This window comes from Leopardus geoffroyi, chromosome E1 (assembly GCF_018350155.1).
Source record: "Leopardus geoffroyi isolate Oge1 chromosome E1, O.geoffroyi_Oge1_pat1.0, whole genome shotgun sequence".
Classification (NCBI taxonomy): Eukaryota; Metazoa; Chordata; class Mammalia; order Carnivora; family Felidae; genus Leopardus; species Leopardus geoffroyi.
The window spans coordinates 22,958,619-22,980,646 of NC_059330.1; the positions used below are offsets into that span (position 1 = coordinate 22,958,619).

The 22,028-nt window shown below is 55.8% G+C and overlaps 2 protein-coding genes across 3 annotated transcripts; one reads left to right on the top strand and one right to left on the bottom strand.

The window, feature by feature from the left end:
• The first annotated feature begins 333 nt into the window (after positions 1–333).
• Positions 334–11,736, top strand: RASL10B (RAS like family 10 member B). 2 transcript variants are annotated; one of them, XM_045490532.1, is made up of 4 exons: positions 334–587; positions 3,324–3,687; positions 8,536–8,660; positions 9,256–11,736. In XM_045490532.1, the coding sequence occupies exons 2-4, from the start codon at positions 3,472–3,474 to the stop codon at positions 9,524–9,526; spliced, it is 612 nt and encodes a 203-aa protein (XP_045346488.1). In that variant the 5' UTR covers positions 334–587; positions 3,324–3,471; the 3' UTR covers positions 9,527–11,736. The 2 variants fall into 2 exon arrangements, with proteins under 2 accessions (XP_045346488.1, XP_045346487.1); XM_045490531.1 differs by lacking the exon at positions 334–587 and having other exon boundaries at positions 712–3,687.
• Positions 11,737–12,374: 638 nt separating this feature from the next.
• GAS2L2 (growth arrest specific 2 like 2) lies at positions 12,375–21,425 on the bottom strand. Its single transcript, XM_045490533.1, has 6 exons — positions 19,712–21,425; positions 18,040–18,281; positions 17,074–17,181; positions 15,880–15,976; positions 14,836–15,088; positions 12,375–14,278 (listed from the first exon to the last, which is right to left on the bottom strand). Exons 1-6 carry the CDS (start codon positions 20,094–20,096, stop codon positions 12,724–12,726), a joined length of 2,640 nt encoding a protein of 879 aa, XP_045346489.1. The 5' UTR covers positions 20,097–21,425; the 3' UTR covers positions 12,375–12,723.
• Between the last annotated feature and the right edge of the window lie 603 nt (positions 21,426–22,028).

The window sequence follows — 22,028 nt, forward strand, 5'->3', positions numbered from 1 at the left end:
GCACACAGGTGCGCCCGCCCTGCAGCAGACTGTGGCGTGGGAAGGGTCAGAGGGGGACCTAGAGAGAGCAGCTGGGGTGGACGCGGGGTGCGGGGGGCGGGGCGGGAATTGGAGTGAAGGAAGCAAAAGGCTCTAGGGCCTCTCTGGCGCCTTCCTCCCACCCCTCCAGGGGAGAAATAAAAACCTGCCAGGGGGAGTCGGGAGGGGGTGCAAGTCTAGAGGCGCAGGGTTCAAGAATTCGTCCAGGGCCACGCGAGCGAATCTGTCAGGCTCAGGGACCCAGCGGAACGCCAGCCCGAACCCCCCCACCCCCCTCCCCGCGGCCTCGCGCTCCCCTCCGCCTCCCTCCAGCCGGCGCGAGCGGGCGGCGCGCTCCGGAGGGAGAGCTGGGCTGGAGGTTTCCTGCCCCCTCGGCGCCCGCACCTGCCCTCCGCGCCCGCCGCTGAGCCCGCGCCGACTGGGCAGCCGGGGGCGCCCCCACCCCTCTCCCCCCGGGCCGGGGAGCCGGGGGGCAGCGCCGGAGCCCGGGGGGAGCGCGGCCCCGCCGGCCGGCCGGCCAGGGCCGGGGGCAGCTAGGACGGCCCCGGGTAAGCGGCGGGAGGAGGGGAGGCGGGCGGGGCAGGGCCGGGGGGCGGGTGGGAGCGGGGCGGCCGGGCCCGGGGGCCGGGGCGAGGAGGGTGGAGGGGGACTGCGGGCTGGCGGGGAAGCGGCGCGGGGCGGCCACGTGAGAGCGGGAGCTGGTGGGGGGGGGGGTTGCCTGCAAGGTGCTGGAGGCGGAGAGCAGGCAGGGCTCCGGCATCCCCCCCAGCCTCCCACCAATCAGGTCATGGGGAGCCCAGCGTCCTCTGCCGCCCCCACCCGCCCACTCCCACATGAACGTGTGGGGACAGACAGCGGGCAGACGTGTGACTCTGCCCATGGGACCGCAAAGCCAGGGCCGCCAGTCTGGAGCAGGACTCCTGTGTCCAGGCCTAGGGGGAGGGGACAAGAAGCAGGCTTTGGCCCCTGTGTGTGTCCCCGGTCTCTTGCCGGGGCGCTGTCTGCAGACTCACTGCGGAGCGCAGGCCTTGGGGAGGGAGCCCTCAGGGAGCTGGGCCCTGATGCTCCGGACAGCCCTCTTCAGTCCCCACCCAACTAGGGATGTTGGGTTAATAGGCACTTAGACCCAGGACCCCCGCCTGGGAAGAGGGAGGGGACACTAGTCACCTCTGAGTCAGGGACAGGGCCACACTTGGGCCTGGTGAGTTCCAGGAGGGTGGCCCCAGCCTAGGGGCCTCTCTTGCATCCCCTCCCTGGCTCCAGCACTATGCCCCGTTTATTTCCCAGCATTTCTCCAGAAAGGGTTGATTTCTGTGCAGGGAGCGTGGCGTCCGGGAGAATCTGCAGGTAGGACACATCCTAGATACCTCTAAGTTGCCACACCCAGAGAGAGGTCAGGGATTCTTCTTGCATTCCTTGTCCTCTCTGCCTCCCCCAGTATGCCCCCCTCCTCACCTGCTTGTGCTGGTTATGTAATTAACCCAGCTGAGGCTCTCTGCCAAGCTGACAGTGTCCAGGGATGCCTGAGGGGCCCAGGGCCTGGAGGGATTTGGGGGGAGGAGGAACTGGTACGTACCTCAGTGGGAAGCCCATAGAAGTAGATAAACACCTGTTGGCCAAGGACACCACATGGGACAGAAAGGAGATCAGGATCCTCGTTTGGTTGATAGCTCAGCTGGCTGTATGGTTTTCACTTCCCTGAGTCTCTGGTTTTTGGTTTTGGTTTTACCTTCAATAAAACAGGGAGAAGAGTCTCTCTCCCTCCCTCTCTTTCTCATACACACACACACCATACAACACGTATGTGAACAACAGCACAACAGTGGATAGTGACCCATCCTGGGGTTGCTAGGAGGTCCCACTGAGATCTTAGTAAACCTCAGGTGAATGAAGGACCCCCGTACATAACCGTGGCCGCTGTTAGTTGAACACCTGCTGTTCCTGGCACTGGGTTTTACTTTCATGACCTCACAACACCCTATGAAGTTTCTTGCCCAAGGACACATTTTAGGTGGCAGAGCTGGGAACCAAACCTTGGTGGGTCTCACCCCAAATCCTGCCTTCTGTTTACTGTCTGTACACATACCCAATAGATTGGATTTTCTGAGGCAGGCCAGACTGAGGGACATTCAGCTGTGAACTGCGCATATATGGAAAGAACATACATCCACAGAGAGGACATGCACATAACCTGAAAAGCATGGCCTTGTCAGAATCCAGCAAATCCGTCTGCCCTGGGCCCACATAGTAGGCACTGGTGTCACCCTCCCGTGAACAGTCCCTGGACAGGAGGTCTCAGGCGTGGACCAGCCTCCCTGGTCACCATCCCCAACAGAAGGAGAAGGCAGCTGGTTAGGAGGTTTGCTTGGATTATCCCAGAAGTAGGGCCTGTTAACCCCACTTTATATGTGTGCAGACTGGGCAGGTGATTTGCCCTCTGATCACAGCTAGGAAACATCATAGCCGGGGTTTACCCCTGAGCTCCGAAGTCACCGAAATTGAGCATAGCAAGGTCCAACCCTGTAGCAGTCCTTTCCTGGGCACCTGCTATGTGCCAGGCCCTCTGAGTTTGGGGGGATGCCAGAGAATGAGACATAGCCCTTGGCCTGTAGGCATTGACCAGCTAGAAGCACTAAACTCGGAGGAGGTCGGAGGTATTGCAACTTTGTGGAGGGGAGGCTGTTGCTCTCAGCTGTGTGCCCTTGGGCATGCTTCTCGCTCCCTCTTGAGTCTTCTGGAAAGGGGGATGGTTACCCATCCCTGAGGGCTACTGTTTTGACTATGGATAACCATGTGGCTGTGCTAACACTAAGTGTTCAACAAGTAGTGTGCTCCAGAGCCAGAGCAGTCATCTGGGCCAGGGTTCCCAACAGGATGTAAAACGTCCTGCCCAACAAAGAACTCTCTCCACAAAATGCTGTGAGTGTCTCTGATGAGACACGCTTGGCCTTGGCTCATCCTGGGCTCTATGGGAAAGTGGGGATTGGAGCAAGTCTAGGGTGCGTCCCACTCTGCTCTGCAGCCTGGCCTGGCTGGGGGGGTCAGAAGTGGCCACATGTCTGATCATAACACAAGAAAGAGTGATTCCCACCGGTGGGCGGGTGGCAGGAAAAAAAATGGAGAAGGGAGGGTGGAGAGGCTCTGGGTAGATGGAGCTAGGTGTTCTGGGAAAGGGAAGGCTTTCTGAGAGGCAGTAACAGCTTCAGCCAAGTTCCTGGGCTGGGGAAGTACAGGCCAGGTCCAGGGAAAAGCGGGCCCACCAAGCCCACCTCTTGTCCCCACAGTCCAGGTGGAGGCCGCAGAGGGCCCGGGGCAAAACAGGGGCAGCAATGGTGGGTCCTGACGGTGGCTGAGCCCCCAGCCCCTGGAATATGCAGCCCGGGGGAGCCCCAGGCAGCGGCGAGGACGCGGTGGCGGAGCGGGGCGGGAGGCATGGTCTCCACCTACCGGGTGGCCGTGCTGGGGGCGCGAGGCGTGGGCAAAAGTGCCATCGTGCGCCAGTTCCTGTACAACGAGTTCAGCGAGGTCTGCGTGCCCACCACCGCCCGCCGCCTCTACCTGCCTGCTGTCGTCATGAACGGCCACGTGCACGACCTCCAGATCCTCGATTTCCCACCCATCAGCACCTTCCCTGTCAACACACTGCAGGTAGGAGGGCTGGCTGGTGTGGCCAGCCGGGGAGTGGAGGGGTGGGGGAGGCGCTGGACTCCTGCCTTTTCCAGGCTCTGGCCCTGTCCCCATCCTTCAGGCTCTGAGGGCTCCATGCAGCACCACAGGCCACCCTGTCTCGAGCCATCACGTGTGTGCGGCTTTATTCAGTGCATCTTTAATGAGTGTATAACGTGTGGTGGGCACCAGGGCAGAATGGCGGGCAAAACAGATGTGCAGTTTGCTCTCCAGGAACTAACTCACCGTCGGGTGAGAAGGCAAACCGGCAATTATTACTTAGTACAGTAAATGCCGTGGTTGGCATCAGCTCAGTGAGATTGGGCAGGTAAAGGGCAGTGGAGAGAAAGGCAGGAACACTAGATGCTATTAATACTCTGGGTTGTACCCACCGTGGCCTCAGACCCTTGTCATCTAGGACAGCGGAAGAAAAAGCCAGGGCCTGGGAAAGGTATGTTCTCCGAGACTGGAGGCCCCAACCGATCTTTTGCCTACAGGCCGTTCTTTAAGTGATGCCCCGCCCCCTGGCCTCAGGACTGGCACACTGGGCACCCTTCCTGCAGGGGGTGGATTCAGATGCCCCCAGTGCCCTGGCTTATAGTGCCCCTTTTCCCAGCCTGCAGGGACCAGGGCCCCCTTCCGTCTCTCTACCTCTGGCTTGAGAGGGGATAGGGTGCGAGTGGAGGCTTAGCTCTAAGACGTATCTGCTCACCGAAGGAAGCCCCTGACCAGAGCATTCAGAAGTTTCTCTGGAAGGAGAGGCAGGGGCCACAGCTTGGCCAGTTGTGACCACAAATACAGCAATCTCTGCGGCAGGGGCTAGGTCTCAGCACTGTCTCAGCAACTCCGGGCAGGAGGACCTTGGCCCAAGCCCAAGGGTACCTGTCTGTCCCGCCCCAGGTGTGGGGGATTAACACCAAAGACAAAAACCTGATCCACACATGGGCCTCTTGGAAAAAGTGAGATCAGGGCAGCGTGTCTGGGGTCAGGGCCTTCTGGTTCTCCTCCACGGTGGACTTGAACAGCGGCCCAAGTGGATACTCAGATCTGGTGCCAGTTTTGCACATTGAGCGGCTTATTTTTTCACATTTTGTTGTAGATTTAATTTTAATTTAATATCGACTTTGGAATGGGTAAGACATAGTTTAAAAGTCCAAACTTTGTGGAGTGCCTGACCGAGTCAGTCAGTTGCGTATCCAACTCTTGATTTCGGCTCAGGTCATGATCCCAAGGTCATGGGATCAAGCCCTGCGTCGGACTCCATGCTCAGCCTGGAGCCTGCTTAAGATTCTCTCTCTCTTTCCCTCTGGCCCTCTTACCTGCTCATGCCCTCTCTCTCTTAAAAAAAAAAAAAAAAAAAAAAAAAAAAAAAAAAAAAAGTCCAAACTTTTTTTTTTTTAAAAAGTTCAAACTGTAGGGGTGCCTGGGTGGCGCAGTCGGTTAAGCGTCCGACTTCAGCCAGGTCACGATCTCGCGGTCTGTGAGTTCGAGCCCCGCGTCGGGCTCTGGGCTGATGGCTCAGAGCCTGGAGCCTGTTTCCGATTCTGTGTCTCCCTCTCTCTCTGCCCCTCCCCCGTTCATGCTCTGTCTCTCTCTGTCCCAAAAATAAATAAATGTTGAAAAAAAAAATTAAAAAAAAAAAAAAAAAGTTCAAACTGTAAAAAGGTACATACAGAGAAATCTCAATCTCGCCCCTGCCTTCTTCACCCTGATTCTTGCCCCACTCTCTATGGCCATTATCAATTGGTTTTTTACTCCCACTTCCAGTGTTTCTGTAGATAAATAAGAAAATGTGTTCTTATTCCTTTCTTACAGAAAAAAAAAAAAATTGCTCTACACCTTGTCTTTTTGCTTTACGTTTTAACCTGGATATCTTCCCCGAGTGTTAGTACCTGAATGTCAGTAGCATGGCCACACTGTGCCCTATCGGAGAGATGTACAACGGAGTCCCCTCTTGTTGGACAAGTGGGTTGTTTCTAGTCTTTTGCTGTCTTAAGCAATGCCACACAAATAGCCTTGTCCGTAGTCTCTCTGCACACAGGGAGGTGTTTCTGTGGAAACGAGCCCCCAAAATGGCATTGCCAGGTCAAAGGATGAATGCAGCTATATTTGGAAGGTATTGCCAGATTTCCCTCCCCTTCTAGAAAGTTGCACATTTTGTGTTGCGAGGACTGTATGTGAATGCTAGTTTCCCTAAAGCCTTGCCATCAGGATGTATTGTCCACCTTCTGGAGTTTTGACAGTCTAATGGATAAGATGAGATATTCTCAGAATAGTTTTTATTTGCATCTCTGGTTGTGACCAAAGTTGAGCATCTTTTCATATGTGTAAGTGCTTTTGCGTTTCTTTTTTGACAACTAGTAATGCCTTTGTCCATCTTTCTGTTGGATTGTTGGCCTCTTTCTTCCTGATTGATCCTGAGTTTTAGACTCTCCAGGCTATCCAGGCTTCACACAAGAAAGGGACCTTGAGCAGAGAAATATAGAGAAAGGACCCTGCATGCCCAGAGATCAATATAAAATCCCAGTGGCCACTGTCTGAAAAGAGAAGAGAAATACATTCTTCCCCAATGACAAATGAGATCCAGCCCAGAAGAGAGTGGCATTTTCTGAGCCTCAGTCGTTCCTTCTGTAGTCCCTCTCCTCCTATCAGAGGAGGAAGCTGAGGTTAGAGCAACAAATGCATGGTTAGCAGCCAGGCGTCCTTAGAACTGGACTCAGTTTTCAGTGCTCTTTCTTTGTTGACATAGCCCCAAGATGATTTCTTACAGTCTGGAACCCCGCACAGAGCTAGCTGGAAGGAAAGGTCAGTTTTCTTCCTCCCTTCAATCAGGAGTGAAGGCACAACCCAGACAATCAGGAGACTTCCTCTTCTCCCTTTTAGGTGCCCCCCCCCCCAGAGCAGTGGGCGGGAGGGCAGGCTGGAGGCCCTCTGGAAGAGGCAGAGTTTTGGGGGAGAGGTGGGCTATCACCCTCAAAGGCCAGCAGCTGTTCCCTCTCCCCAGCGAAGGGCTGGAAGAAGGTGGGAGCCTCTCTGCCTGTCTCCCCGTCCCTCCTATTTCCCGCTGATATCCAACCCTTGCATGAGATGAGGGAGGAACTGTGTGCACATGGGGGTCCCAGGCTCCCAGAGGGCACCGTGTCCAGCTGAGTGCAGTCTTCCCTGGCCTGAGAAGCCAGCTCCTGGTTCCCTGTGGTTTTAGATTTGTCCTCAGCATCTTCCCCCTGCACCAGAGTTAAAACTCAGCACAAAGAAAAGATGCCACATCATCTCCCTGGGGAAATCCACTGCAGCAGCTTCTAAGCCTTTGAGTTGGGAAGTGCTTTTCTGGAGCTGGACTTACCTCTCTACCCCTGCCTCTTTTCTTCCTGCTCTGAGGTGGAGAACCAGCTGTAGTCCTGCAAGCTTGGCCCCTGCCCCAGCGCAGCTCATAAGCTGGCACCACGGGGACGTGTCTGCACCTCCTCCGAGTCTTTTGCCAGGGCCCTCAAGGCAGAAGACCCTGGGTCTCTTTGTCCTCGGAGGCCTCCCCTCCCCCAGCTTCAGGGACCCCCTTCTTGTTCACACACCAGCTGCCTTCAACTGCTCTTGCATTTGCCATCTGCTGGAAGGTTAATCAGCTCATTAGTCTCCTAAGGAACCTTCCCTTTAGTACACTTCAGCCTTTCCAGGAGCCTACCTCTCTTGAGCTGCGGCCCCTCCTTGAGAATTTGCAACAAGCATTCAGGATGCTCTGACTCCCTGGAGCCGCCTTTGGGCCCTGCTCCACATCAGCCCCCACTGTGCGTCCAGTCTCAGTCTTTTTCTCCTCGACCCTGAGGGCAGCGTGGAGCACACAGAAAGGACAATTCGGGTAGCAGTCCAAGGGCAGTGTTATAGGCGGGAGTTGCATTGATTCCAGCATGGAACAGGTAGGGTTCAAGACTGCAGAGAGCTCACCAGTCTAGGCAGTGCAAGTAAAGAGCCTGCTGAGAGCCAACACAGCTGGGAGGCACTCAGCAGGGAGGAGAAGGAGGTGTGTAAAAATGTGGAAGACCTGGCTAGGACCCTCTCAAGAGCTCACAACAGAAGCAGGGAACTGGGGATGGAAACAGCTCTAACCAAGGTATAACTAAAGGATTCTCAGAACACAGGAGATGTTCAGGGCGCTCGGTCAGTTAAGCGTCTGACTCTTAACTTCAGCTCATGTCAAGATCTCATGGTTTGTGAGTTCGAGCCCCCCATTGGGCTCTGCACTGGTGCCATGGAGCCTGCTTGGGATTCTCCCTCGCTGTCCCTCCCCTGCCCATGCTCTCTCTCTCTCAAAAATAAATAAACATTAAAAAAAGAGGAAGAAGAAGAACACAGGAGATGAAAGGCATAGTCTTCTGCTTGCAGGAAGGCTTCCTGGAGGAAGAGGAAGCATTTAAGCTGAGCCTTGGAAGATGCAGGATTTCACAGGATCCATCAACTAGCTCAGAGGGCTGGGCTCTTAGGAGCACTTAGTAAATGTAATGGAACAAAGGTCCGAATGGATGGATGGATGGATGGACAGGTTGGGCGATAAAAATGGGACAAGGCTGATTTCAGCTCCAGATGTGCACAGGACAGTGAGGGCATTGGCTCTGGAGGTCAGATAGTGTGACCTTCCCTATCCTGGCTTGGAGGTGGGGGAGCCCCAATACCGAGCTTGTCCATTTTCCTGGGCCAGGCTTCCTGGGATGGGTGGGTGTGGAAGGTCTGGGGTGCAGTGGCAGGTGAGAGTGCTGTCAGTGTTTGGCTAGAGATGGCTGGGGGCAAAGGGAGGTCTCTGAGTGGCCCTGACCTTGGCACTGGCTGGGGGTGTTGCAGGAGTGGGCAGATGCCTGTTGCAGGGGACTCCGGAGCGTCCATGCCTACATCCTGGTCTACGACATCTGCTGCTTTGACAGCTTTGAGTACGTCAAGACCATCCGCCAGCAGATCCTAGAGACGAGGTGAGGGGCTGGGATACCAATGCTGGCTACTTCCTGTTTAAGGGTGCAACAGTGGGGTGCGCGCAGAGTTGCTAGATGAAATATCCTCTGGTTCCCGCACATTCTCTCTCTCTCTCTCTCTCTCTGTCTCTCTCTCTCTCTCTGTCTCTCTCTCTCTGTCTCTCTCTCTCTCTCTCTCTCTCTCTCTCTCTCTCTCACACACACACACACACACACACACACACTATGTTATGTCCCCATTTCTAATAACTCACTTTGGGATTCTTACCAGGGGGTGGCTAGTCTAGTGCAGTGCTTAAGAGCAGGGGCTCTGGGGAGGAAAAAAAAAGTGTCAGGGTCACTCTTCTGCATGACTTTAAGCCACTTAACAGGTTAGACTCAGGTTCCTCATCTGTAAAATGGGGATAACAATAGTACCTACCTTTCAGATCAGTTGTTCTGATTGGACAATATAAGGTATCCCGAGGGCTTAGCGCTGCAGGCGGAACACAAGTGTGGTAGTAGCAGTATTGACCAGGCACAGCCTGCCCTTCTCGAAGTCCAGTGGTTGTGAGACCGGACTGTGGAGTTCTGAGATTCCCCCCCACCCCCGCAGGGTGATCGGCACCTCGGAGACGCCCATCATCATCGTGGGCAACAAGCGGGACCTGCAGCGCGGGCGCGTGATCCCGCGCTGGAACGTGTCACACCTGGTGCGCAAGACCTGGAAGTGCGGCTACGTGGAGTGCTCGGCCAAGTACAACTGGCACATCCTGCTGCTCTTCAGCGAGCTGCTCAAGAGCGTCGGCTGCGCCCGCTGCAAGCACGTGCACGCCGCCCTGCGCTTCCAGGGCGCGCTGCGCCGCAACCGCTGCGCCATCATGTGACAACGCGCCCTCCCGCGGCCGCATCCCGACGGGCGGGGACCTCCCCGGGGACTGCCGGGCTCGGGCGCGGAGGGGCGGGGTAGGACTCTGACGGTCCGGGCCTGCGACGGCCCCGCAGCCGCGCGCCTCCCGTTGAGGGGCGGAGGACGAGAGAGCCTCCGGTAACTGCCCAGTCCAAGCCCTCTCCTGGGCCAGCGGTCTTCCTGGGCCCGCTGCCCTTAGTGCTGGAGTTAGCGCAGTGCCCGGCCAGGCCCCCAAGGGGCGCCTCAGCCTTTGGGGATTGGCGGTGAGCGCGGGGTATGGGGGTGGGGGTGGGGAGGTGCTGCCTTGGCCGGGACCCCCACCCGTCTTCTCCAGAGAGTGTGTCTGTCATTGCCCTGCGTCGTCTACTCCTGTGTCTGTCTGCCCAAGCGTCTGTTGGCCCTTAGCTGTCTTATCCATCCTCCGGTCCACCTTCCCGCCCCCGGCTCCGTTCACAGGGCTCTCACTTCGTTCACCCCCTTGTCGCAGATCCTGGCAGCTTCTCTGTGAGGCCAGCCTTTGGACCGTCAGCACCACGGGCACAGGGCAGAGAGATGCGGGTGGCCCAAGGACCATAGTCAGGGTCCGAGGGTTGAGGTCAAGGGTCAGTCAGGGGGAGAAGGCTGAGTTCTCCCCCTTCCAGGGAGATCTCCCCGCCCAGCAGCCCCCAGAGACACAACAACCTACCTTCCAGCCTTAACTCGATGGTCCATCCCTGCCGGGTGCCCCTCATCCCCTTCCTGACCCCAAAGCCAGATCACCCCCTGGGTTAAAACTTTTTGTTTTCCTTGACAGTGTGGAGAGGGAATCCCCCAAAGGATAAATTTATTTCCATGATGCCAGATTCCAGCCCTCTCTTCCCCCTTGCGTTGGGTGGTCTGCAAGATTGGGGGATGTTGGGTTTGGGGGGCTGGTGGTGGGCAAGGTGGTGCCGTGTGAGGGGGACGGGTTAGGTTGTGCTAGTGAAGACTCTTATCTCCCCATCCCACTCCAATCTGACTGCCCCAGACCCTACCTGCCTTGAATCTCAGATTTCTCTGATAAATCTGGGGAGGGGCAGAGCCAGGATAAGAATTATGGAGACCCCTGTCCTTGGGGGAGATATGCCCACATACCCACCCCTAGATGGAGGCCCTCAGGATCTGATGCCCCCTTGTCCCAACACCAGTTGGCCCTATGCCCTGACTCACTCCACCCCATTTTCTCCGGCCACCTGGCCGGTTTCTACCTCTCGTCACCGGAGCTGATCACTGTCAGTTTTGTACCGATTTAGAAATAACAAAATCCATTGGAGATAATAGGAGCGGCCTGAGGGATTACTGGGGTACTCGGAGGGTGGGACCAATGGCGTGTGTCCCCTGCCCCCAGCTGAGTGCTCCTTGAGGCTGAGCCCTGAGCCCTGGTGTGGTGAGAAGATAGGAAGGTCCCTTGTTAGAAGACGGGCAGATAGAACAACCCAGCCTCGATGTAGCCAAGCTGCAGCGTCTAGACCAGAAAAATCAGGTAGCCCAGAGTGGTGATGGAACGGAGTCTGGGGGAGGGGTCATGGGTGGGGAATTTATCCAGATCTAGTGTGAGAGGGAATCTGATTCTCCCTTCTACTTCCCCAGCTGATTCTCCCTCCACCCATGGGGTGTATCCGCAGCCCTGCAGTGACTGCCCTGACCTGGGGCAGTCCCATATTCCTGGGTTCTAGTCCCTGCTCTGCTGCATGACTTTGGGCAAGTGACCCGCTCTCTCTGAGCCTCCCTCTGAAACAGAGGAGGTGGCTCCCCTTCCCCACACCTTGGGAGTGGCTGGGAGGGTAAGGAAGAGGGCCTGCCCCCTTTTATCCCCTGCATCCCTGCCCCCTGGTTCACCAGGGGGCTGGGGTGAGGGATGGCAGCATCTCACCTGCCCCATCACTGTCACCCCTAGCTGAGGCACCTGAGGTGGGTGTGGGGAACCCAGGCCTCTGGCTACCCCTTGTGGGAGCCATTGGAATGTATTGCCTGGCCAACCCCCCTCACCCCCTCCACTGCACCCCAGGTATTTGATTTTGATTCCCTGCACTCCCATTCTGAGTCTCTGTCCCCACCCACCCAGGGTTTCCCACCACAGGGTCTGGAAGTTTGTGTGTGTGTGATGCCCATTGCGCTGTGATTGGAAGTCAGATTAAAAATCAGGGAGTGTTTTCCCTCGTTTCTGTACAATGTGTTGGCTCAGTTCCTGCCCTGAGAGGGAAAGGGTTCCCTACAGGGCCTGCCTGCTGAGATCTGCTGTGGAAGGACCGCCAGGGTGATGAGGTGGCTCTGAGTCCCAGAGCCTGGAGCAACCAGGAGAATTAAGAGGAAGAGTTTGGGACTCATCTTCTCTCCCTAGCCCCCTAGCCCTCCAACTGATCAAAACCATCCTGAGGGAAAGCGAAAGGTCTCACCCTCCGCCCCACTCTCGGGAAAACTTTCATAACTGGACTCAATCCCAGCTTCTGCTGCTGTGTCTTTGTTCCCACTCGTGACCAAGCTTCTGCAGCCCTTTTGTGGCTGTGAATGGGATAAGAACAATCTCAACCATCCCTCTTGACTGAGTGATCTCAGTTCCCAAACCCCAGAGCAAAGTTTTGAAGTCCTGAAGTGCTCTGCCCCTGTCCATGGTGCTGACACACAAGCAGCTTCCTGGAGAGATTGGCTGTCTGGCTAGGTTGACTGAACCTCAAGAGAGGAAGCGTCTCTCACCCCCAGTTCCCTGCGCCTCATTCCCTTCCACTCCAGTGGGTAACACTTGAAGCTTTACCTTCCTGCACCACCACAATGCTAGAGTGGGGGAGTCAAGAAGCTGGGGGCTCAGGAACAGACCCACAAGTGTTTAATAACTTATAAGAGTTGTGGAAATGGTAGGCATGGCCAGAGGCCAGGAGTTTGGGGAGCTGTTCTGGGGGAAGGCAAGAAGACATTGGGTGGCCCCAGTGCCCCTGGAGTTGGAGTGGTCCCTTTGGTCAGCAAGCAGACTGAGTCTATATTTGTCTTCTGACCCCACCCATATCCTCACCCCCCCCCCCCCCCGCCCCACCACGACAAAGACCCTGGATAGAGGTGAGGGACCTTTCTGTTCAAAACTGGGGTCCAGCAGCTACATGGCATCCTTTTCACTTCCCTTCTTCCCCAGAACCACAGCTTCAGGTCTGAGAAGGCCCCTCCTCAGACCCAGGACTCCTCCTCAGGTTGGAGTGGGTCTTGATCAATCTGCTGGAGACCCCCACCCTCCAAAGCCTGGAGGCTGCTCTTCAGTGGAGCAGCTGGTTCTTTCCACTTCTTTCCTTCTTCCTCCTCCCCTGCTGAGGCGCCATCCACTGGGTGGGACTCCACTCCCTTGCTGTCCAGCACTGCTCTCACCAGCCTGCCTCTGGGGAGTGCCCTGGCTGAACCCAGGTGGAGGTAGGCCAGTGGCTTCGGGATGCGTGAAGGCTGCTTCTCGGGCCTGTGGTCTCTCCGGGGCCGGATCCTGGGCCTCAGCTTCAGCTTGTAGATGGATGGAACTCTCTGGGGCTTTCGGAGTGTTCTCTTGGCCTTGCCCAGACATACCTTGGTTTTGTCAGAATTGGGGTCCGAGGGTGAAGGTGAGGGGGCTTCCAGGCTGGCAGACACAGTAGGAGCTGAGCAGTCCTGCCCTCCTTGAGCTGGGACCTTCTTCACTCTGGTGACCTTGGCACTCAGGCTTGCCTTTACCTTTGGCTCACTCTTAAGGGCTCCCAGTTTCCCTTTAGGGCTTCCTGGGCCTGTGGTAGCAGCTAGTTTAGGGGAACCTGTAGGGGCTGCCTTCCAGGCTCCCAGGTCCACTTTAAGGAGGGCTGGGGGACCCTGAGCCAGTTCTTGGATGACTTTGTCATAAGGACCCCCAGGCTCAGGCCATCGCCCACATAGGCTGGGGACATAGACTCCACTTCGAGGGATGACCCCAGACCCTGTGCCCTGGGGGCAGGCAACTCCCACCTCTAGCAGCTTCATGTTGGTCAAAAGCTCTTCCTCGAGCGTGTGGTACATGGCCTGATCCTTGGTCCCACCCAGGAGCAGGGGAGGATATCGCCCCTCCCACTCGTGTGGGCCCAAGCCCCGAGGCTCCCCAGCCTTTGCTGTCACCTGGATGTCCAGCTTCTGGTCCCCTTGCTTCGCATCCACAAAGGAGTCCTCATGTCTCCACCCAGCCGGGTCCCCAGTGACAGCCCTTACTGGGATGGATCCGCTCCCCAATTCTGTCATGGTACCTACACTTGCAGGACCTGGGAAGCTACTTCCTGGAGTTGGGGGGCGGGCAGGGGGCAATCGGACAGGGATCTTGGTGGGCCCTTTAACAGGGGTTGGAGAGCGGACAGCTGCTGGCTCCCTGAGCTGGGCAGAAGCACCCTCAGCCTCACCCCTGGGTGGTGGCTTGAGGCTCATGGGCTTGGCTGGGCTGGAGGAACGAGGCAGTGGAGATGGTCCTCTCACTGGTGTCCTTTTGGCTGTGGCTTCAGGGGCTCGGAATCTCTGGGAGGTGGGGGCTCTGGCATGAGTTCCCTGGCTGTCTATCCCGTCATGAACCCAAGGTGTGGGAGTCCTTCCTCTGGGGTGTTCAGGGGAGTATCTCTCCTCCTTTTTCCCTGAGGAGGTGCCCTGTGGGTCTTGGCTCCTATGGGGGGATGAGGATTGGGGGCCAGGTGGGCTGTCCCGAGCTGGCAGCTGCCTCCGAGATGGGGTAGGTGACCTCTCCTGGCACCTGAAAGGGAGAATCACAAGGTTGACAGGATCATCTAGTCCATTCCCCTGGCTCTGGGAAGGGAGGACCTTTCCCCAGCCAGAACACCAAGGGGACCAGACTTCATGTTGAATGACACCGATGCTCTCTCCCTCTGTGCCTGCCCGAGTCTTCCTTATGACTTATTCGCCCTCATTCCCTGTGTAGCAGATAGAAAGAAGCCTGGTTTGGACCCCGAATTACTTCAGGTCCCACAACTAAAGGTCACCAGTCTTGGGGGAGGGAGTGTCACCAGTCTTGGGGGAGGGAGTGTCTATCTATTCTACTGTGAAGTGGCAGAAGGACCTTGAGAAATCTGTTCCCTTTATGGGCCTCAGCTTCTTCATCTGTGAAATGGGAGAGCATATGAAAAAGCTACATGATTCCAATGGTGCTGACTGGATGCCTTTTTGGTTCTGAACACCTGGGATAAGGACACTGCCAGGACACCTGCTTCCCTTATCTTGGGGTGGGGTGGCCCCCTGAGAATATGGACTCCGTAGGGGAAAGAGACCCTGCTCTGTCCTTCTCCCTTGTACCTCAGGAATGATGCTGTCTCTCTGAGGAGTCCCGCTTCTGCTCCTCTTTTGCTGTGGGCTCTAGGGGAGGAGGAGGTGAGGGCCCTCAGCTTTCGGCCTGAAGAGGTGTATGTCTTCCAGTCCACGGGGGGCAGCGGGCTCTGGGAACGGCTGATAGTCATCGTAGGTTGAGGCAGCAAGGGCCCATCCTGCACCCTCACTTCATGCTGCACCGGTGGGACAGGGGGCTTCTGGAAACTGCCCGTCTTGTGTGCTACCAACACAGGCCCCCAGAGAGAAGAGAGGAAGAAGGGGTTAAATTCCTGCTGATGGAGCCCACTGTTCTCCTCCCCCAACTGTCCTACCTCCCCCCGCCCACAACCCACATTAAAGGCAGTGGGACCTACAGTACCAGTGCCAGTGCCAGAGCTTCCTTTTAGGGGTTCAGGGGATGAAATCAGGTCAGAAGGCCCAGCTGGGGGACTTGTTTAAAGCTGCATTTATACTGCAAGTTCAAATCTTTTACTTAGATTGCATGTTTATATGGGGTAGTTTGAGGTGCTAATAGAAATTATGGAAGGACTGAAGACCCCTCCAAGTCATACTCGGTGCTTTGGAGGCTGACCCACGCTCTGCCTAGAGGCACCCTGACCAAATGCTGATTCTGTGTGTTTGGCGTCATCTTGTGGATATAATTGGTATTGCAATTTGGCTGCCCAGCTTCCTTCCCATGTCTGAAGGCATTCCACCAGTATCTATCTTTTTCTTCTTTCTTCTTCTTCTTCTTCTCCTCCTCCTCCTCCTCCTCCTCCTCCTTCTTCTCCTTCTCCTCCTTCTCCTTCTCCTCCTTCTCCTTTCCTTCTCTTTCTTCTTTCTTCCTCTCCTTCCTCTTTCCTCTTTCTTCTTTTTCTCTTTCTCCTCCTTCTCCTTCTTCCACCAGTACCTTCTATAGTATCTTCCTTTCTCCATCCCCTGCATACTTTCTGGCCCTGGAGATCAGACCTACCTCCCACCTCTGCTCCCGGCCTCCCGACCCAGAGCCACAGGGACTCTCGGAGGACTCACAGAGGGACGTGCACCGGCAGGGGTCATGTTTGTCCAGATAATGGCTGAGTGTGTCCCAGCCGCCCCCCACACGCACCATCACATGGTTCCGGAGGATCTGTAGAGGACAAGGATGAGGTTGAGGATGGGATGGAGGGTTTTCCCTCTTCCTGGAGTGGCCCACAGTTTTCCAGCATACACTCCCATCCATGTACATATGCACACGCAGGTACTCCGCACAGGTGTGTATTTTGCAGCCTGCCTCTCCACAACTGGCATTGGATAACATTGTGTTGTTTAGGGTGGTGACCAGGCTGACAGAGAGTTGCCCCACAGCTGGACAAGGGATCTCCCAAGCACTGGACAGCCTGGCCCCAGAACACTCTCCTCTCCCCCTTCACCTGCACATGCCTATGTCAGAAACGTGGCCCTGGCTTTGCTCTATAGTGTGTGTGTGTCGAGGAATCCCTGGGAATCCCGGTCTTACCCCATTCTGGGGCAAGTCACAGTCTCTCCAGGCTTCCATTTTTCAACTCAGTTTTCAACTGAGGAACACAATCCCTTGTCCTTACCTACTTCACAGAGCTATTGGCCCAGGGTCTGGGTGAGGGCCCCAGGGAGCTGGCTCTGCCCCCAGGCATGGCCCGTGATCAAGGAAAGGGCGTGATCAAGGAAATGAGCTGCTGGCCAAGCCTCTGGGTACAATCTGTTTCTGGTAAGGCATTGCCAGGTATGAGGGTGTGGGTATGGGAGGTACGTTTCAGACCTGTACTACTGCTCACTCCGCAGAATGTACCAAGCCAGGCATGTGAAGGGTGGACTATGGGGCCCATGTGGCTGGGCCATGCACTGAACACAAACTTGGGGTTCTCAGGCCCCCTGCTCTGACAAGGCATGTGGATGGAGTGGAGGCAAAGGAAATTCAGCAGTACCCTTCACACTGCACTTCTGCCTGGACACCCCTCTGCACTCAGCTAAGGTGGAGCAGACGGGGACAGGGTTCTGGCTGCCGTAATGGGAGGAGGGGATAGGATTGCCAACTCTGCCAACAATCTTCTGGAATTCTGCAAGGGAGAGAAAGAAAGCCCTAAGGCCCGATAAGTTGGAGTGAATGATGAGTTCCTGTCCTTGCCCTGAGTCCTGGGTATGTTCCCATGAAAGGAGACTCTATTCTGCGGATCCTGGGGGACACCCCCACCCCTGTCCCAGACTTACCCGGATGAAGATGAGAGTGTTGGAGTCCCCCACGCGGTACTTCCCCTCAGACACCTTGACCATGGAGAACTGAACTGGGCACGTGCAGTGGCTGACGAGGCTCTGTACCTATGGGTAGTGACGATGGGCTCAGCCCTCCCTCTGCACAGGTGCCCAAGCTCCCTACTCCCCACCCTGGGTCAAGCCCCGGGAGAGGGAGCTGGTCTGCCCCAGAGCCAGCACCTTGGCTTCTGCTGAGGTCAGGGCTGGGGGCTGAGAAGCAAGTGCAGAAGACTTTTAATGACCCAGTGAAAACAAGACCTATAGTCCAGTCACCTATAGTCCAGTGGTCTGTGGGTCAGCTGACAGAGGCAGTGGAATGTAATGGTGAAGAAGATGGACATTGGAATTTGACAGGCTTCGGCTGGAGTCCTGTCTCCACCGCACCATAGGCCTTGGGCAAGTTAAGGAGCCTCCCTGAGCTCGATTCCTGGATAGCAGAAATGGGTTCATCCCAGTAAGAGCTAGCTCCTATGAAGTGCCCCCTCTGTGCCGGACACTGTTCCCAGCACTTCATACGCACTGGCTCATTTAATACTCAGCAGTCATATAAGGTACTATTACACCTCCACGCTACAGAATTGAGGCACAGAGAGGTTAAATAATTTGCCCCAAGTCACACAGCCGGGGAGCAGTGGAACTAAGATTTGAACCAAGGTGTCAGAAAGTTCTTAAAAGCCGTCCCGCAGAGACTCAGAGAGGTCTAGAGCGCCAGATTGTAATAAAAACGTAATAAGCGATTCAGCTGCTACTATATGCGATGAGGATTGAGGCTCAGAGTGGAACAGGACTTAAAGCCGCGCTGTGAATTCAGACGGGGTGGGGGCTGGAGCTCGAGAAGGGCGTGGATCGGATCCGGCAGGCGGGGCTGGGGGAGGGGCGTGGCAGAGGGAGGCGGGGCCTGGAGGGCGTGCCCCAGCCCCTCACCATCTGGTCCAGGTTGCGGAAGTGGCAGGGCCGACGCGCAGGGGGCTCGGGCGGCGGGGGGTCCGGCGGGGGCAGGGCCAGCTCCTGCCGCAGCTCCTCGTCGATCTCCTCCTCCAGCCGCACCAGGGTCGGCGCCGCCACACCGAAGCGCCAGGCTCGGCGGCCCAGCTCCAGCAAGCACAGCACCACGTTCTTCACGTTCTTGCGTAGCACCAGGTCCTCGGTCTCGAACATCACCACCTCTGGCAAGCGGAGGTGGGGGAAGGGGGCAGGCAGCTGGGAGAGCCCTGGGGCCATCCCTGGCCCCGGGTGGAGGCCCGAGGGGGTGACTCGGATGGCAGGATCTTGGAGTCAGGCCAGCCCCCTAGGAGGGGTCTGAGCAGAACTGCACAGGCACTGAGTGCAGACTAGGTGGCCCGTCTCACAAGAGAGGCTGGGGTGGGAAGGAGGTGACACAGCCAAGCCAGGAGCCCGGAGCCCGGCTGTGGGTTAACTCCACCTTGCCCTTCTTCCTATTCAGTTTGACAAAATGGGTAGGAGCAAGGAGCACTTCTGCTTCCCACCCACGCAGCCCACCTCCAATATCCAGCAGACATCTGGAACTCAACCTTCAGCCCACATCTAACCAGGCAGGGCTGAGTGCAGGCTCTGGAGCCTGACTGTCAGGATTGGCGTCCCAGTTCTCCCACCCAGCAGCTGTGTATCCTTGGGCTAGAACCTGAGCCTCAGTCTCCTCCTCTGTCAGATGGGGCGTAGACTGTACCATGGGGTTGTTGTAAAGACAGTTGTTAAGGGTCTGCAGACGAAATCTGGCTACATGGGAACTGCTCAGTGAGACACTAACTTTTCTCAGCCCTCCAATCCTGAGCCGCCCTGCCTTGCCACCAGCCAGCAGCTGGCCTGACTCTTCCCTCTGTCTCACCCCACTCTGCCTTTGACCTGGAGGATGGCCCAATATCCAGCTTCATCCCACTGCCGGATCCAAGGCCTAGGAGATGAGGGATCCTGGCAGGTTACTCCTCTGCGACTCACAAGCCTCAGCACGACTGCCTCTCCCTAATGTCCACTTGCCTGCCCCCCTTGTCCTCCCCCACCCCCACCCCAGCCCTGTGCCCTTACTCACACTGGCTTCTGCCAGTCATCCGAACACAGCATCTCTGTGCCTGTGCCCCTGCGGTCCCCTGCCTAGAATTCCCTTTCCTCCAAACTTCTATTTGTTCCTCAAGACTCAGTTCAAATCTCCCTCCTCTGAGTGGCCTTTCTTGGCCCCCACTTTCCACCTCATCAGGTAGCTGTTTCCTCTCCTGGTTCCCCAGCACACACACCTCTATCTTGGGCTTTTATCACATTGGACTGTAATCTGTGTATCTATGCATCTATCTCTCTAGACCATGAGCTCTTTGGACACTGAGTCTTAGTCCTCTTGGTCCTTTGTGCTGGGCACAAAGATAGGGACTAACTATATATTTGTTGAATGAATGAATCATTCAACACGTTTATTTTTTGAAGATTTACTATGAGATGGGGAAACTGAGGCACGAGAAGGGATGAGCTGGCCCAAATGAGGAAAGAGGACCCTGGCTCCTGACTCCAGCTGCAGCCCGAGCCTCAGAGAGTAGTAGGTGGATGCCTGGCAAGATAAGGGTCTGGGGAGAGGGTGCAGGGTGGTTACCTTGGATGCCCATCTCCTTTCGACACCAATGGATGAAGTTGGAGACATTGTCCCGGGCCTGGAAGGTGCCCGGCTGGGCAGCCCCGTTGCAGGAAACCCCAGACCGAGGCAGGGGCATCCTTTGGGCTCGAGCAGGTGCCTCAGCCAGGAAGGCCAGGGCAGCCTCCGTGATGGCGTTGGCGTGCCGGCACAGCACCAGGCCTGTCTCCAGGACCTGCAGGAAGTTGGCCGCGTCGATGTCCAGCCCATAGAGATCCCGAAGCCACTCGGCCAGGTCCTCCTTCATGGCTTCCAGGTACTGCTCGCTGGACTTAAAGGGCCGGATGCTACGCACTGGTGGCCCAATAGTCCCAGGCCTCCTGCCACGTCCCCTAGGCTTGGACATGGTTGGACCCTCAACAGGGAGGAGGTGGGTGCCTCCTCTCTGCCGCTGTTGTGTCTTCACTACTACCTGCTGGGTCCTGGCTGACCCTGACTCAGGGGTTCCCCGTCTACCCTCCAAGAGCCCAGAACTTCCGGCTCTGCTACTTGCTGCTGGCTTCAGCCTGGTCCTCCGCCCCCCCACATTCCTCAGTCCCTGCCGGAACTTTCCCTACTTGGTGGCCCTGCCGTGATCTCACTCTTGGGCTGCCCAGTTCTCTCAGAGTTTGCCACCTCCCGGGACAGGTGGAGGTGAGGACACTGCTCTCTCCCCCCAAGACTAGACAGGTCCACGGGCTGCCTCCCACCCCCCCAGCGGCTGGCGGAGCCCGGCTGTCCGGCTGTCCGCCTCTCCACTCTGCTTTCCCCTCCTCTCCTTGGAGACAGCGGCTGCTACAAACACTCCTTGTTAACCCTTCCTGGCAGCCAGCCGAGGACTGCCCTGCAGAGCCTGCCCTGGGATCCAATGGAGCAGGGAGGAGAGGCTGGGGCGGGCTTCTCTCCCTTGTTGGAAGCATGGGGGATTCTGGGAATTGTGGGAGAAAAGCAGGGCCAGGGGTTGCCGAGGCCCTCGGTGTTAGTGAGCACTGTAAGGTGGGGATAGGAGCTAAAGACAGGACTCAGCCCTGGCCCCTTTCCTTTATCCTCCTGGGATCCTCATATGCTACCTAACCTCTCTGTGCCTTAGTTTCCTCTACTGTAAAATGGGAATGTCTACCTCTGTGGGGTGTTATGAGGACTAAAGGAATTATGTAGGTGGAAAGTTTCAGGACACACGCACACACAGGACTGGGTGGGTCCCAGCTCTCGCTGATTCTCCCAGCAGCCCCGTCTATGCCCGGTGATCTCCACTTTCTCTGAGAACCTGCTCCATCCTCCCCTCTCACCACTGATTCTTCTAGAGCAGGTTGGGGCTGTCAACCGCAGTACCTCACCCTGGCCACAGCAGCACATCCCTTCAATGAATATCAAGTACCTCCTATGTGTCAGGCACTATTATAGTCCTGAAGACAGAGCAGTAAATGAGGTGCCTGACCTCATGGAGGCTACATACATGTTAGTGGGGGATGGATGACAGGTGACAAACAAATAAATCAAGAGTAAGTCCGATGGTGATAAATACCAGGGAGAAAAATAAAGCACTAAGGGAGATGGAGCAGTGGGTGGAATTTTATGGGAGGTGGTCAAGGGAGGGCCTCACTGACATGATGTTCAAAGGGTAAGAGGCTCCAACCTCTTAAATATAAAATATTGTTATATATTCAATATGTATAATATATATTTAAAAAATATATTATAAATCTTGTTATATATACATATATGGGAATATATGTATGTATGTATGTATGTATATACGTGTATATACATGTGTATATATATTATATATATATATATATATATATATATTCCCACTTGGGTAACCCTTACATACCACCTTATTGGATATTTCTTCTTGTAACTTACCTTTATTGCTCAACTAAAATGAACATGGAATCTCCATGTTATACCTGGTCATTACAAGTTAATGTGCTATATGTGCCATTAATTTACATATTAAAATCTTAAAAAGTACAAAAATTATAGCTTTACTTTGGACACTCAACCTCATCTTGTTCTCCAGATTTCTGGGAATGGCAGGAAATAATGCTTGCCAATAAAATGTAGCTCCTTCTCTTCCGGTTTTAAGAAGTTTCTTCTGGATAGAGATCCAATTTTGAGTTCACAGATCAGTGCAGTTTCTCCCCTTTCAAGGGGCCTTCCCAGCTTGGCATCTGAGTCCAGGAGGCATGCTTATGTCCCTGGTGGAGTGGGATTACCTGTCTGTTCTCGTGCTTTCCCTGCTGACTCTATTACTACTCTGTGATCGATTTCCAATGGGGTTTTATGCTGATATTGT